The sequence below is a fragment of the Microcaecilia unicolor genome, chromosome 2 (assembly GCF_901765095.1).
Source record: "Microcaecilia unicolor chromosome 2, aMicUni1.1, whole genome shotgun sequence".
NCBI lineage: Eukaryota > Metazoa > Chordata > Amphibia > Gymnophiona > Siphonopidae > Microcaecilia > Microcaecilia unicolor.
In genome coordinates this window covers 605,222,209-605,239,443 of record NC_044032.1, presented here as the reverse complement: position 1 = coordinate 605,239,443, position 17,235 = coordinate 605,222,209, and the positions used below count along the sequence as shown (strand labels likewise).

General features: G+C 42.0%; 1 protein-coding gene across 1 annotated transcript in view; it reads left to right on the top strand.

Moving 5' to 3' along the window:
* RXFP1 (relaxin family peptide receptor 1) overlaps positions 1-17,235 on the top strand; it is a 116,646-nt gene that overhangs the window by 53,311 nt on the left and 46,100 nt on the right. Inside the window, exons 8-10 of the mRNA XM_030192229.1 lie at positions 3,956-4,027; positions 8,693-8,767; positions 15,282-15,353. Of these exons, the coding sequence (XP_030048089.1) occupies positions 3,956-4,027; positions 8,693-8,767; positions 15,282-15,353 (219 nt within the window). The remainder of the gene's footprint in view (positions 1-3,955; positions 4,028-8,692; positions 8,768-15,281; positions 15,354-17,235) is intronic.

Genomic DNA, 17,235 nt, shown 5'->3' with positions numbered 1-17,235 from the left:
GATTTAATGCTAAAAAATGCAGGGTCATGAATTTGGGCTGCAAAAACCCGAGGGAACAGTACAGTTTAGGGGGTGAATAAATTTTGTGCGCAAAAGAGGAGCATGACTTGGGTGTGATCATATTTGATGATCTTAAGGTGGCCAAACAGGTAGAAAAGGCAACAGTGAAAGCTAGAAGGATGCTTGGATGCATAGGGAGATGATTGGCCAGTAGGAAAAAGGAGGTGATGATGCCCTTGTATAAGACTCTGGTGAGACCTCATTTAGAATATTCTATAATTCTGGAGACCACACCTTCAAAAAGATATAAACTGGATAGAGTTGGTCCAGAGGCAGCTACTAAAATAGGGGCGTAGCCAGACTTCGGCGTGAGGGGGGTCCAGAGCCGAGGTGAGAGGGCACATTTTAGCCCCTCCCCCGGCACTGCTGACCCCCCCCCCGCCCCCCCGCCATTTTTGACCTGCCACCGCCGCCACCAACTTTGACCCCCCCGCCGCCAACCCTTTCAACCCCCCTTCCCGCCGCCACCAACCCTCCCCCGCCGCTGCCATCGCCGTCAGCTACCTTTGCTGGCAGGGGACCCCAACCGCCACCAGCTGAAGTTCCTCTTCTTCCGGCGCGGCCGCATTGCTGGCTGATGTGCAAGGCTTCATTCTGGTTCTGTGAGTCTGACGTCCTGCACGTACAACATGCAGGACATCAGACTTACAGAACCAGAACGAAGCCTTGCACATCAACCAGCAACGCGGCCACGCCGGAAGAAGACCTTCTCGACTCCCCCTCCAGCAAAGATAGCCGGTGGCAGCGGCGGGAGAGGGTTGGCAGCTGGAGGGGGAGTCGAGAGGTTCGTTGGCAGGGGGTCCATGGCCAAATCTAAGGCCCACGTAGCTACGCCCCTGTAATAAAATGGTCAGTGGTCTTCATAAAGTGTATGGGGACAGACTTAAAGATCTCAATATGTATATTTTGGAAGAAAGGAGGGAGAGGGGAGATATGATAGAGACATTTAAATACTTATGCAGCATAAATGCACAGGAGGCGAGTCTCTATCAATTGAAAGGAAGCTCTGGAACGAGGGGAGCATAGAATGAAGGTGAAAGGGGATAGACTCAGAAGTAACCTGAAAAGGGGTGGTGAATTTGTGGAATGGCCTCCTAGTGGAAATAGTGGAGACAAAAACAGTACCTGAATTCAAGAGAGCTTGGGAGAAGTACATAAGATCTCTAAGGAAATGACAGGGAGAGTAGATGGTATGGATGGGCAGACTGCATAGATCATATGATCTTTTTCTGCCTACATTTTTCTCTGTTTCTATGTATGTGCACACGTGCATGTACATGACTAGCATACTGGCTAAGTGCTATTCTGTAAACACACATGTACGTGCCACAGTTTAAAGATGGGTATACACGTGTGCAGGCTCTGGGTGGAGCATGGATAGGGCGCAAACATAGGTTAAATTATAGAATATCATAGTTTACATGCATTTCTTAGCAATCTGCACAGTATCCAGAAAAAACGGGACCTCTTACACAGTTTCAACATACTTTGCAATTCTTTAACCATTTTAGTATGACCTTTGAAAATACATTAGTATAATGGGGTGGGGGGGTTCTTAGTTTACTCATAATTTGTGTTCAAAGTGCCCTCCTACAACCTTGACACATTCATAAAGTCTTCAACGACACTGACTAAATGCCATTTTGCTAAAATAGATCTTAATGATCACTTCCTGAACGACATTGTTTTGAAAACAGGGATCATCCAGTTTTTAAAGCATCTTGCAGTAACACCTGTCAATAATAGTAATATCTCTATATATAAAAGGCAACACTAATGTTCTATGAAGCCTCCAGCCGGAAGTGTGAAGGGGGAGAGATATCCGGTTTCCCCATGAGTGTCTGCCCCGCCCTCGCTCTCTCTCTAACACAAACAGTGAGGGAAAACAGCAAAGCAGGAAATCAAATCGCTCTCTCTGTAACAATGAATGACTCAGAGGGGGGAGGGGAGGGAGGGCAGAGAGGGCAGGGACACACACACTCCCACATGCACACAGAAGAAAACCTTGCTAGCCCCCGTTTCATTTGCATCAGAAACGGGGCTTTTTTACTAGTTTTGTAATAATACATTTGTTTTGGGGTTATTTGGAAAAATGTTGGGGGTCCAGCTGTATGGTGTAAATTTTCTCACAGCTTGAAACAGAGACAGTATTCATACGATTATTTCCCTTTGAAGATTACTTAACATCCGATCAGTGTTTTAAATCATCCAGATCATTGTTGACTCCCGATGCAGACGCATACCCCCAAATTCTATATATCGCGTCTTAATTTCCATGTGAAAATCAAATATGACAATGCGCATAACTTCATTGTTTAACTAGCTAATCAGCGCTGTCAACTGAGTATTAACAAGCAATTATCAGAACTAATTGGCATTAAGATTTATACTGTAATACACTGAAACCTTCTGCTCAGTGTGCTGCTGCGGCTTGAAAAGCGAATAGAATGTTGGGTATTATTAGGAAAGGTATGGAAAACAGGTGTGAGGATGTTATAATGTGTTGTATCGCTCCATGGTGCAACCGCACCTTGAGTATTGTGTTCAGTTCTGGTCGCCGCATCTCAAGAAAGATATAATGGAATTGGAAAAGGTGCAGCAAAGGGCGACGAAAATGATAGCGGGGATGGGACGACTTCCCTATGAAGAAAGACTAAGGAGGCTAGGGCTTTTCAGCTTGGAGAAGAGACGACTGAGGGGAGACATGATAGAGGTATATAAAATAATGAGTGGAGTGGAACAGGTGGATGTGAAGCATCTGTTCACGCTTTCCAAAAATACTAGGACTAGGGGGCATGCGATGAAACTACAGTGTAGTAAATTTAAAACAAATCAGAGAAAATTTTTCTTCACCCAACGTGTAATTAAACTCTGGAATTCGTTGCCGGAGAACGTGGTGAAGGCAGTTAGTGTGGCAGAGTTTAAAAGGGGGTTAGACAGTTTCCTAAAGGACAAGTCCATAAACCGCTACTAAATGGACTTGGGAAAAATCCACAATTCCGGGAATAACGTATAGAATGTTTGTACGTTTGGGAAGCTTCCCAGGTGCCCTTAGCCTGGACTGGCCGCTGTCGTGGACAGGATGCTGGACTCGATGGACCCTTGGTCTTTTCCCAGTGTGGCATTACTTATGTACTTATGTAATGTGCTGCATGTAAATTCCAAGTTGCACAGTTGAAAAGAGGACGTGGAATGGGCATTTCTAAAATCTATGTGCATTATTACAGAATACATCTGCTCTGCACCTAATATAGGCATCAGGATTTACGTCAAATAAAACATGGCCTAAATGAATGCAACTAAATTTGGTCATGTGGAGCGGCGCTCGGCTTATTCTATATACCATGCGGAAATTTAACCCTATTCTATCAAATGTAGGCATACTTTAAATATGCCTAGGCGTATTTATTTAGTGCACAGATTTTTCAGGCGCCATATACAGAATCTACCCCTTAGTGCCAAAACACAGAACCGTGTTGAGTCTATCTTCTGAATTTCCACCATCTTTTGGGGATTTGTTTTATGTAGACCTACGGTCCTTTTTTAATCAGTTCTTACTCCAAGGCTCCACCTAAAATAGATGCACATCTTTGCACTGCTACAGTAGTTTTCTGTAAAGGAAAGTAGGCATCTATTTCCTTTATAGAATAGGCTCCAGATAGTTATCCCTTATAAAATTGCCAACTTGGTGGACCTATGTTTTCAAAAGCCCAGATCTAGCTGGCCTAACTCCTTAGTTAGTTGGCAAGATTGCTTTCATAATTGACCTCTTTATATGTGGATGTTGGGAGGAGAATTTTGCAAGGGATAAAAACTTATTCTTGAATTCCATGGCTACAAAACTGTATATTAAACTAATTACTCTTCTTTTTCTTGTTCGCCTTTGTGCTCACAGAGTCATCGAGAGCAACAGGATCCAGAAAATCTCCCCGCAAACCTTTTATGGTCTCAACTCCCTTATTCTTTTGTAAGTTTTGAAAGAAAATGATGAACAAAAAGTCTTTATAAATTGCTGGACTCAGAGTACTAGCTAAGGTGTCATTTTATAACGGTGTAAAAAAGTATGCACCTTTTTTTCTGTGCAGACCTTGCCAGATTTTTGACATGAAAGTGCACACTTTCTTCAACTTTGACAATTCCAACAGGAAAACTGTGCTCTCATATTTATACCTGGGGAACACAAGTTATTCTGGTTTAAAATACATACATACAGTGGTGGAAATAAGTATTTGATCCCTTGCTGATTTTGTAAGTTTGCCCACTGACAAAGACATGAGCAGCCCATAATTGAAGGGTAGGTTATTGGTAACAGTGAGAGATAGCACATCACAAATTAAATCCGGAAAATCACATTGTGGAAAGTATATGAATTTATTTGCATTCTGCAGAGGGAAATAAGTATTTAATCCCTCTGGCAAACAAGACCTAATACTTGGTGGCAAAACCCTTGTTGGCAAGCACAGCGGTCAGACGTCTTCTGTAGTTGATGATGAGGTTTGCACACATGTCAGGAGGAATTTTGGTCCACTCCTCTTTGCAGATCATCTCTAAATCATTAAGAGTTCTGGGCTGTCGCTTGGCAACTCGCAGCTTCAGCTCCCTCCATAAGTTTTCAATGGGATTAAGGTCTGGTGACTGGCTAGGCCACTCCATGACCCTAATGTGCTTCTTCCTGAGCCACTCCTTTGTTGCCTTGGCTGTATGTTTTGGGTCATTGTCGTGCTGGAAGACCCAGCCACGACCCATTTTTAAGGCCCTGGCGGAGGGAAGGAGGTTGTCACTCAGAATTGTACGGTACATGGCCCCATCCATTCTCCCATTGATGCGGTGAAGTAGTCCTGTGCCCTTAGCAGAGAAACACCCCCAATACATAACATTTCCACCTCCATGCTTGACAGTGGGGACGGTGTTCTTTGGGTCATAGGCAGCATTTCTCTTCCTCCAAACACGGCGAGTTGAGTTCATGCCAAAGAGCTCAATTTTTGTCTCATCTGACCACAGCACCTTCTCCCAATCACTCTCGGCATCATCCAGGTGTTCACTGGCAAACTTCAGACGGGCCGTCACATGTGCCTTCCGGAGCAGGGGGACCTTGCGGGCACTGCAGGATTGCAATCCGTTATGTCGTAATGTGTTACCAATGGTTTTCGTGGTGACAGTGGTCCCAGCTGCCTTGAGATCATTGACAAGTTCCCCCCTTGTAGTTGTAGGCTGATTTCTAACCTTCCTCATGATCAAGGATACCCCACGAGGTGAGATTTTGCGTGGAGCCCCAGATCTTTGTCGATTGACAGTCATTTTGTACTTCTTCCATTTTCTTACTATGGCACCAACAGTTGTCTCCTTCTCGCCCAGCGTCTTACTGATGGTTTTGTAGCCCATTCCAGCCTTGTGCAGGTGTATGATCTTGTCCCTGACATCCTTAGACAGCTCCTTGCTCTTGGCCATTTTGTAGAGGTTAGAGTCTGACTGATTCACTGAGTCTGTGGACAGGTGTCTTTCATACAGGTGACCATTGCCGACAGCTGTCTGTCATGCAGGTAACGAGTTGATTTGGAGCATCTACCTGGTCTGTAGGGGCCAGATCTCTTACTGGTTGGTGGGGGATCAAATACTTATTTCCCTCTGCAGAATGCAAATAAATTCATATACTTTCCACAATGTGATTTTCCGGATTTAATTTGTGATGTGCTATCTCTCACTGTTACCAATAACCTACCCTTCAATTATGGGCTGCTCATGTCTTTGTCAGTGGGCAAACTTACAAAATCAGCAAGGGATAAAATACTTATTTCCACCACTGTAGGAGTAGATTCAGTAAATGGCACCTATAAAATTTGCACTGACCAAAAAACGCTTAAGCATTATTCTGTGAGCTATGCCTACAGTTCAGCGCTGTTTATAGAATAACACTTAAGTATTATGAAAATGTGGTGCAAATGTGCACACCTACATTTGCACATGGAGGACTGTTATTCTGTAATTACAGTCAATAGAGAATCCACAAAGCGTGGAGAACTCAAAGAAGAAACCTGTCTTCGCAAAAAAACAACAATAATCAGACACAGCGAAGATGACGCAAAAAACGTAGAAAATGGAAAAGAAAAAGATGAAAAACTAAAAATAAATGAAAAACAGGAAAAAAGGAAATGAAAAATTTTAAAAATTCACACAAGAAAGGAAAAAACTCTGAGAACAAAATTGAAATCAAAATATAAAAAAATCAGAAAGACGACACAAGAAAAATGAAAAAATTAAATCAATTTATTGAGGTGATATGACTCGACACAGCTGTGTTTCGGCCCAACTGGCCTGCGTCAGGAGTCTGTTACACCATGTATATGTTGTGTGGCAATATCAGTCCTTGAAGAATATTGGATTAAACACACCTTTATTCGATAAACACTCTACCTTTAAAAAGGCTGTGTGTACGGTTTGGCAAAAATCTGAAGTTACCCACAACTTCCCTTCTCCAGAACTTCTCCAACTCACCTTGAGCTACTACTGAAAAAGGTGTCAGCAAAATCAAAATAAATCTCATTACCTATTCATTCTTTTATACCACAATTATCCAAAAACAAGTTTTGGCTTAATGTGGCTTACAATTAGGAAAAATTACAGTTATGTTTTACAATTACAAAGCAGTATAAAACATCAGTAATTGGCTTGTTATTCAATTAAATTTTGCAAGCAAATTGGGAACATTCCAAAATTTGTATGCACAATTTGTGGTGACCTTTACTAAATCATGAGGATACGTTTGAACATCCAAAGCATGCATGTCCTACCCCTAATCTTGCTTTCAAGAACACCTCCTCAAACAGCAGGTAAAACACATATACAGGCTTTACTTGCAAAGTATTACCCATGTGAAGGGCAATTCTACAACTGGGTGGCCCCATTTATACAACCTCGCACAAATAAATGTACAGAATACCAGTACTATCTGGGTAAGTCTACACTTACATGCATAAGTGGCAGCAAAGTGACTAATCACTACTGTGTTAGGGCACATGTAAGTAGCAAAGCACATAACTGCAAGGGGAGCAGACTCATGGGTGGAGCATGAGGAACATGGGTGGTGCTACCACATACACACATAACTTATAGATTACTGTAAGTCATACAAAGCAGATCAGCAATAAAACAGAGAGAAGTGGTTTATTGGACCAGTTACACAACGTGGCCACATTTCATCCACAGACTGCATCAGGCGTAAAACTACAGCAAGAGCATACAATGATAAATCATAAATAATTATCAAGTAATAACAAGAAAAAATTATAAAATATTTTAAAATTATTTAAAAATTAATAAAATACATACAGAGAACAGGCATGAGCAATATGTGCTTGCAAGGTCAGTGCCCCCATATCCAAAATCACCTCATAAACAGGTCATTTCTATGCATTAAGCACTGCTTTACCTACAAAAATGCCTTTAAAATTGATCCCCTTTATTGGAAACCTCCCTACAGATACCTGAAACTAAAACAGAGGTACACATCCTTGAAAAGAAAATGTCACTTTCATATTTTAAAAAAAATGTATTTTCCCTGAGAATTTTGAGATTTCTGGTGGGTAGAAATTAAAAGTATTCTTGACAAACGTAGAGTTTTCTCTTCTGTGAAATAAATTGCAGAAAACTCCCACGTGATTTGGGAGGAGAATTATTTATTACAAATATGAAAATGAGCAAAAAAATTACCTTGCCCTAGGTTTTGCAGACTGTTCCTCTTTTTTAACTTAAAAAATGGTGAAAGAAAGATTGCAAAAACCCTGCTGGTTTCTCCAGTTTCCAGGTTTTCTAGAGATAAGTAAAGACTGTGGTGAATATTTTCACGTATGGTGATTTTGCTAAGTATCAGCAAAAATATTTAGGTAAGAATGAAACCCTAAGTTTTGGCATGTTCTTCCTTCCAGGCACCTGAACTCCGGGCCATAGTAGAGCATAACTGATCTTAACAATCATCTCCATCTGAAATTATTGCAAAGCAGAATATCATTTTGTCTAACTCTGATACATCAAAAGGACTGACTCAAGGGTCCTTTTACTAAGCTGTGGGGAAAAGGGCCCTGTGGTAGTGGCAGGGGCCATTTTTCCTGCGCCAGGGCCCTTTTTACCGCAGCGGGTAAAATGCCCCAAAGAAATGGCCACACGGTAAGATAACTCGTGCTTACCAGTAATTTTAAAACTCTGGATCAGATGTACATGAAGGGCAATTTTATAAATTGGCGGCTGAAGATAGGTGCTAATTGTGCGTGTAAGTTATAGAATAATAACATTTATGTGTGTGATTGGTACCGCTAATTGTCAATTCTGGGTGTAAGTGTGGAGTGGAGGATTAGTCTAGTGGTTAATGCAATGAAAGATCCTGGGAAACAGGGTTCAATTCCCACTACAGCTTCTTGTGACTCTGGGCAAGTCACCTAACCCACCATTGTCCTTTAATTTTTTCCACTTGATTCCAGTACTGATTCTTCTGACTGGAAAGGTCCTTCTTTCTGTTACTTGCACATACTTCTGGAGGTCAACAGATGTGGTCCTAAATCACTACTTAGTTCCATAGCCGGCATATCCATCTTGTCTTTATGTGTCTCATATTCTTTTTTTTTCTGCTTTTTCTCCCCAGAGTTATGCTGAACAATTCGCTTGAACAACTGCCTGATAAACCACTCTGTCAGTACATGTCTAAATTAAACTGGCTGTAAGTTTCTTATTAGTACACATGTTTAATTATGTTTTTCTCTATTTAAAGTTTTTAAGCAAGATTCTTTACATGAACATAGTGGTGGTCTTAACCATCGTATTGAGCAGCTCCCCTTTGTCCAGTGGTTCGCAACCCTGTCTTAGAGGTACCCTTAACTGCTCTGGTTTTCAGGATATTCACCGTGATTATAATATGAGACATGTACTGGTCAATATAATGATTTAACTGGCCAGAAATGGCCACTTACTAGTTAAGTCGCTTGTTTGGGGCTATCTGCTAATTTTCAGTGGTACTTAACTGATTATTGCCGCTGAAAATTAGCAGTTGGCGCCTAAATGAAAGCCAGCTGTTTTGGGGCCATTTCAGGGGCGGAGTCAACAGTTAACTTGGTTGGTTAACTATCGATGTTCAGTACTTAACTAGCCACGGCAATCTCATAAATGGTACAGTCATACCTGTGTTTATGCAGCAACCTTTGGTCAGTTAAGTTCTGAATATTGACTTAATCGGCTGCTAGTCAGCACTGCCTAAATCAGATATTCAGTGCCGAAGCCCGGACATGGCCCAGCTTTGAATATCCAGGAATAATGCTGCTGGCAGTCAGCAAAATGCTCACCACTGCCGACTGAATATTTATTCCGTATTTGTTAATATGATAGACAGAGTGTATGCAATATGCACTTGGTCAGCCAGTTTTGATGAGCTCAGAAGGACACTCCTCAATGTCACATTTACCAGAAGTTCTAAACTAAGGATGAGGCCCTGCAGGATCACCACTTCCAGTGACAGGGTGAACTTCCAATGGTGGAGCAGCTGACCTTAGTTGACTTCTTTAACTAATGGGAAATTAGCCCCTGCTTGAACAATATTGATGGATGGAAAGTATTCTCAAGTAGGTAAATTGCTTGATTTCTGCTCCAATAGTCACTGGTTTCTTAGGACAGCAGAAAGTCCAAAGTTCCCTACTTTGTAAAGTTTGCTAGCATCCTCTCAGCTTTGCAGTGAGCTCTTCCTGATTGCTGTTTGAACAAAACGATATATTTCTGGCTATTCAAACTCAAGAGGCTCTGGTAAGTATGTTGTTATTGTGATGTATGTAAACTATATATTTGATACTTATGTTTGTGAGACTTCAAGCAGTGACTCCATGCAAGCTAAGGTTCAAATCCTCCTGTAACAAGGCTGTACCTGAGGTAGGGATATAATAATACTTGGGATTTTTATCTTTGGATTATTTAATTTATGTTCTTTTGTTTGGTAATAAGTCGTGGAAGAGGTATTGGATATTGGAGTAAATGTTGGTCTGGTAACAATCAAACAGGAAAGTGAGAAGGTCTAAAGTGGTCCACCAATGGAGGTTGTAGAAGCCAGCATTGTGACATATTTTGGATATGGCTTGGGACAAATAGAGAGAGGGTAGTGGTAGAAACGGGATTAAAAGGTTAAATAAGAAATGTTGGGAGGGAGTAAAGTTGTTTCTGGGAATTTATATTCTTATCTGTTCAAAGTGGTAGAAAACCAGAGGATGGACCAATTGGTGTCTAGCAGGCTTATTTTCAAAACAGAAGGACGCCTGTCTTTCGACACAAATCGGAAGATGGGTGTTCTTCTCACAGGGTCACCCAAATCGGCATAATCGAAAGCCGATTTTGGGCGTCCCCAACTGCTTTCCATCGCAGGGACGTCCAAAGTTCCTGGGGGCATGTCTGAAGTGTAGTGAAGACGGGACTGGGGCTTGCTTAACACATGGGCATCCTCAGCTGATAATGAAAAAAAGAAGGGTGTCCCTGACGAACACTTGGCCAACTTTACTTGGTCCATTTTTTCTTGCGACCAAGCCTCAAAAAGATGTCCGAACTGACCAGATGACCACCGGAGGGAATCGGAATGACCTCCCCTTACTCCCCCAGTGGCCACTAACCACGTCCCACCCTCAAAAAAAACTTTAAAAATATTTTTTGCCAGCCTCTATGCCAGCCTCAAATGTCATACCCAGCTCCATCACAGCAGTATGCAGGTCCCTGGAGCAGTTTAAGTGGGTACTGCAGTGCAGTTCAGGCAGGCGGACCCAGGCGGACCCCCTACCTGTTACATTGTGGTGGTAAATGTGAGCCCTTCAAAACCCACCACAAACCCATTGTACCCACATCTAGGTGCCCCCTTCACCCCTTAGGGCTATGGTAGTGTTGTACAGTTGTGGGGAGTGGGTTTTGGGGGGGGGGGTTGGGGGGATCAGCACACAAGTTAAGGGAGCTATGCACCTGGGAGCAATTTCTGAAGTCCACTGCAGTGCCCCTAGGGTGCCCGGTTGGTGTCCTGGCATGTGAGAGGGACCAGTGCACTACGAATGCTGGCTCCTCCCACAACCAAATGGCTTGGATTTGGTCAATTCTGAGATGGGTGTCCTCAGTTTCCATTATCACCGAAAACCGGGGACGACCATCTCTAAGGACAACCATCTCTAAGGTTGATCTAAATGTTGAGATTTGGGCGTCCCCAACCGTATTATCGAAACGAAAGATGGACGCCCATCTTGTTTCGATAATACGGGTTTCCCCGCCCCTTCGCGGGGACGTCCTGCGAGGACGCCCTCAGGAAAACTTGGGCACCCCGTTCAATTATGCCCCTCCACGTGTCATATATTTATTAATAATACTTACCCAAACTCGTAGAAAACCAGTGCAGATTGAATGGACCAATTAGTCTTTGTAGGGATAACTCTGTAAGGAGTCGCCTAGATTTAGGTGGCAAAAACACATGTAAATGGCAGTATTCTAATGATTTACATATGTATGCGGACATCAGTGCACACAAACGACAATGTTCTATCTATGCACTATTTTGTAAGTGCACACCAATATCTGATGGTATGTACTTTGTAGGTGGGCATTCACATGGGTAGAGTTTGGGTGGAATATGGGTGGGATGCACAATTACATGCATAAGGAGCCAATATTCATACCACGTGAGTTAGACCGGCTAACTCCCATGGTCTGCACTATGCCCAAACATTCAATGCCGGGCCATTTCTGATGACTGGTATTGAATATCGGGTTTATTTTTGGCCAGTTTGAAGATTACCAACTATGTCGATATTCAGACGTAGCTGGTTATCCTGAAACCGGCCAAAGATATTCCAGGGTTTGATGCAGTCAAATATGGCTGATAAACCCACTTTAAAAATTGGTGGATAGCTGGTTATATCACGCACTATAACCAGCTAGCCACTAGCTGCTAACTGGGGATATTCAGTGAGGGATAGCCGGTAATTCCCCACTGAAAATCAGCAGATAGCCAGTTAAGCACTATTTAACCGATCAGCAGCCATTCTCACCAGTTAAATAGCGCTGAATATGAGGCGGATAAATTATATAATGTATATAATTATATAATATATATAAATTATATAATATATAAATTATATAAATTATATAATTCCGGAAATCACTAAAGACCCACCTGTTCGAAAAGGCATACCCTACCGACCCAACTTAAGTACCTAAACCCTGCAACACAACGTAACCCAAGCTCGTAATGAACACTATATATCTCTTCTTCTCTACGATTCCCAATGTCTCTGTAACTATGAACCTTATTAGACTACAACATTTCTTTGTCTTTGTTTCTCTACCGGAGTTGGCAAACGCCTTCACGGTACCATGTAAGCCACATTGAGCCTGCAAATAGGTGGGAAAATGTGGGGTACAAATGCAACAAATAAATATAATACTATGATTTATGCATATTCTTTCAAAGTCTAAATGCAAACATTTACACCAGCTGTATGGTTGCTGTAAGTCCTCACACCTAGCATACAGGTGTGTATTTTTACCTGTTATGCTAGTATTCTAGAAAGAAAAGTAGGCTAGAATAGACTCCAAATAGGCAACTTAACAGAATTAAAGGGAAGAGGGATGGGATTTGATATATTGTGGTTACGATCAAAGTGGCTTATAAATTAAATACAAGTACTTATTTTGTACCTAGGGCAATGGAGGATTAGTTGACTTGCCCAGAGTCACAAGGAGCTGTAGTAGAAATTGAAACTGGTTCCAGGGCCGCCAACAGACACAGCCGGGCCCAGGACAGGACCTCCGCAACCCCCCACACATTCGGGCCCCCCCCCCCCCCCCCACGTTTGAGACATCGCCCACGCCCGCCCCCTTATCTGCCTGTGTCTGACTGCTCCTCCCTCAGTCTGTTGTCTCCAGTCCTGCTGCTATGTTCTGGGACCCGGATGATTGCATTAACGTGATAACCCAGATCACCCAGGTTATCGCATTAATACAATCACACACAGAAGCAGAAGAGAGACAGACTCAGAAGCAGACATGCAGGAAGAAGCATGCTGGCACCAGGCCCAGCCCCTACCCCCCATGGAGGTTGGGCTTGGGGAATTCTCCCCCCCCCCCCCCCCCAGCAGCCCTGACTGGCTCCCCTGGTTCTTAGGCTACTGTGCTCACAATTAGACTAGTGACAATCTGCTATCACTTATTATGGACTGTACACAGAAAAAAGAGTATTCAATAATGAGGAAACAAGCTCTTAAGTTCTGAGTTGGGTTTAGCCATAAGGTTTGACAAGCAAAGTTGGAGGAAATGCCCCAACCACATGTTTCACCAAGCATTTTCTCTATGGGTTAACATTAAGAGACAAAACTAACCATTTAAAAACCTCTTCCTACTTTACCATCACTGCAGCAGTTGAAAAGCGCAGATGCCTTCAACATTCTCAATGATACAATAAACCACAATGACATCACAACTGATGAGAAAACAATGTAGGGCATTGTAAAAATCACTGTAAATAAATTTGTCCAAATAATCAGTAAAACTTCATCTCAATTAACTGATATTCTATTGGTGAAGCTACAGATTTCAATTCCCATTAACCAAAAATTACAGGAATAGCTCCAAAGATTTTTATTCCATTTGGTTAAAACGTGTCTGTAAAGAGATGGATTTGGTAATATTTTCTTTAGTGAAAGAGAATTTTAGTAAATTTGTCAATTCTTCAGGGTGGATTTCCAGCAAATTACATTCCAGTTCCAAACTATAATGTTTCTAATCTGCATTGTCTTGAGAAACAAGTGATAAAGAAAATACTTATTGTTCTCTAGAATCTGGTGCTTTTCTTGGGAGAACCTCTTAATTCTCCCTTCTGTGAGCACTGTTTGATAACCAAGGACAAGGGAACAAACTTTTACTATCTTAGGAGCCAATGCTCAAAATGTCCAAATGTCACTTTATGCTATTTTTGAGACTTTTTCTCTTTTGAAAATGAGCCCCAAACACTCTTATAAAATTGTGTCAGACATGAAAGTACATGAGATGGCATGCACACACATTTCTTTCCTGTAAACATATCATTTCCTCTTCCATACCCCTCCCCCAACTCCATTTTCTCTTCTGTTGCCAGGGCTGCGGGTTTCCCGCCCAATTGGGCTCCTTTCCGCGACCCGCTGCAACTTTTTTACGCCACGTACGGGTTGCGGGATTTTGGGCGGCTTTATTTTTTGGCCGGCCGCGGTTTTTTTGCACGGCCATGGGTTGGCTAGTTTTGCCACGGCCAATAGAAACCCCCACGGAGGCGGGCTTAATGATGCCATTTGTATGCAAATGACCTCATTAATATTTATTAATGATGTCATTCGTATGCAAATTGACATCTTTAATATTTATTGATGTTGTCATTCGTATGCAAATGACTTTGTGTGGTTTTTGGGCTGGTTTTGGGCGGGGAAAATTTTTTCCATCTGGCAACACATTCCATTCCTTTCCCCCTGCTGGATCTGCCACCCTTAACAATGGCCTCCCTCTCCCCAAGCCAATGCTGTAATTATACTCAGCACAACACAAGCCTTTCAGTACAGGACCACACTCAGGCACTGCTGTGTCCCACTACCTCCAATGCAGACTTCCTTTTGGGGGGGGTAAGGGGGAATGCAGCAGCACTTGAGCACAGGCCTTGCTTAAAGGCTTCATGCAGTGCTGACAACTATATTAAAATACTGCCCTTGCACCAGACATAAGGATGCTGCCACCCCACCCCCAAATTCAGCCGCCGTAGGACAATACCTAAATGGCAGGATCAGCCCTGAGCACAAAGTGGGAAGAGAGAGAGAGAGAGCTGTGTCATGCACCTAGATTAAACTTTCTGAGTCAGTGGGTCAAGCTCCCTCTCTCACCCTATTCAAATCCGGCCTAACAGCTCACCTTTTGAGGCTGCATTCACATCTTAAAACCTTATTCTTCTCTTAATACCCACTTTGTTTTAAGCATTCCCATTACAAATGAAACCTCCTAAATGTCCTATTTGCCTTGTTTTCTGTTTTGAATGGACTGTAGACTCCACATATCAGGGACCATTTCTTATGTCTATGTGCAATATGACTTTATAGTAATGCTATAGGAATGATAGTAGTAGTAGTAGCTAGGAAATGGAAAACAGTGGAAGTGAGGAAACTATGTACTTATCATGTAACATAATCGTGTTTGTCTTTCACTTCTAGAGATTTTGAAGGCAACAACATTCGCAGCTTAAAGAATACCACTTTCTCTTCCTGTAATACTTTAACTGTGTTGTAAGTATTTTTATGCATATTCATTAATATTCCCTAAGCCAGAGAATGCAAAGCAAGACCAAAATGCAAAATATGAATTATTATTAGAATTATGCACAATTCTGAATGAATACCTGCATCATGCAGTACAGTGTAACTTACAAATGATAGGTTAGTTGATAGTCTTTGAGCTGAGTGAAATATGAGCTGCTTTTCACATTTCCACATTATATTGATTCCTCCCATTAAAACTCAATTCTGTAACATTAAGCTCCACCGAAAGCTTTTTCGTTATCCCTTTATCCAAGTTCTTAGCCTCCAATAAACACATTTGCCACAGGTAGCAATATATAGCAATGATGACAGGAGTTTTTTGGTACTGTCACGCAACCCTCCTCCCACCGACTGGGTCACAACCACCTCTGGGCGAATCTCCCACTCTCAAATTATCCCCGGTGATTTCTAAATTACTGGGGCCACACTCCCAGTGGTCCCACAGTTCCCAGAAAGCACCCACAGACCCAAAAAACAAACCACCAGGATTCTTTATCAGTCCAGACCCACAGACCCAAAAAACAAACCACCAGGATTCTTTATCAGTCCAGATAGCAGAGACAACAAACTAACAGTGTTTATTCTCATAAAAATATTGAACAATGAACATAAAATGTGCAATCAGCAAACAATAACAGGTAACTGAAATATGGATCAATTATAACACAATCTAAACATTTGTATTCTAACTAATTAGTACCTGGGAAGATCAGGACATATAACTGTTCACCGAGCCTACTCTCTTTTCTTCCTGGCTAAGACTGAACACAAAACCAGTAACTTCTGGGTAGCTTCAAACTCCAGGCCAATCAGAGCCCAGAACAACAAGTTTTAAAAATATACTGCAGACTGCCTTTCCAAAAGGCTTAAACAAACAGCCTTGGTTCTGCAGCAGCTTCGAAACATAAACATGCACCACCTGCTGGCCAAACTAGAGAACTACACTTCAAGAATTAATTAAGGCAGTTTTACAGGCTTAAAACACACTGTTCTGTCACAGGTACTATAATGTTCTTTCCATTAGCATTTAACTCAATCTGAACCACAGTATGTCTGAGTTCAAAAACACGTATACTCATGTTCATATGAACTGCAAATAGAATGTATTTCAAACCATTTCAAGGGTTCTCAAACAAAGACACCCAGCCAGTCAGGTTTTTAGAATATCCAAAACTAATATATATGAGATAGTGAAAGTACGAGCCATGCAAATGACAAGTGTACTTTTATACTAGTTAGCATTTTATAGGAGCTCTATTACATGCATATGTTGCCACATATGTGCACATAAATAACTAGGGGGCCCTTTTAATTAGCTGTGGTAAGCTCTACCATGCGCTTAGCTTAAAATGGCGTACCATGGGATACGCTCAGGTGTCCTGCTGTAAATGCCAAATCGGTGCATGCTAAAAAGTACTTTTTATTTTTTTTTTTAGGGGGCGTGTCATGGGGTGGAGAGTGGGTGTTTTTGCACTAATCAGTTAGCTTGGCTACATTACCATATACTACTGATTAGCCCAGGATTACTGGGTGAGCTATTACTGCCTACAATAGGTGTCGGTAAGTGGTCACATGGTAATTTTTGTAGTGGCCGCATTCTCATGGCAACAATAGCACATGGCCATTAATGCAAAAAATAGAAAATTGGCCATTTTACTGCTGTGGTAAAAATGGCCTTAGTGCATGGGAAAAACTCAGGCAAGGGCGTGCTAAGACTACTTTTTACCGCAGCTTAGTAAAAGGACAAATAAAATACTGATATTTATGTGTGTTGGTCATGCCTAATATTAAACATCATCTTATAGAATTCCCCCTAGATGTAGTGCCACCCTTACTCCCAGAATGAATG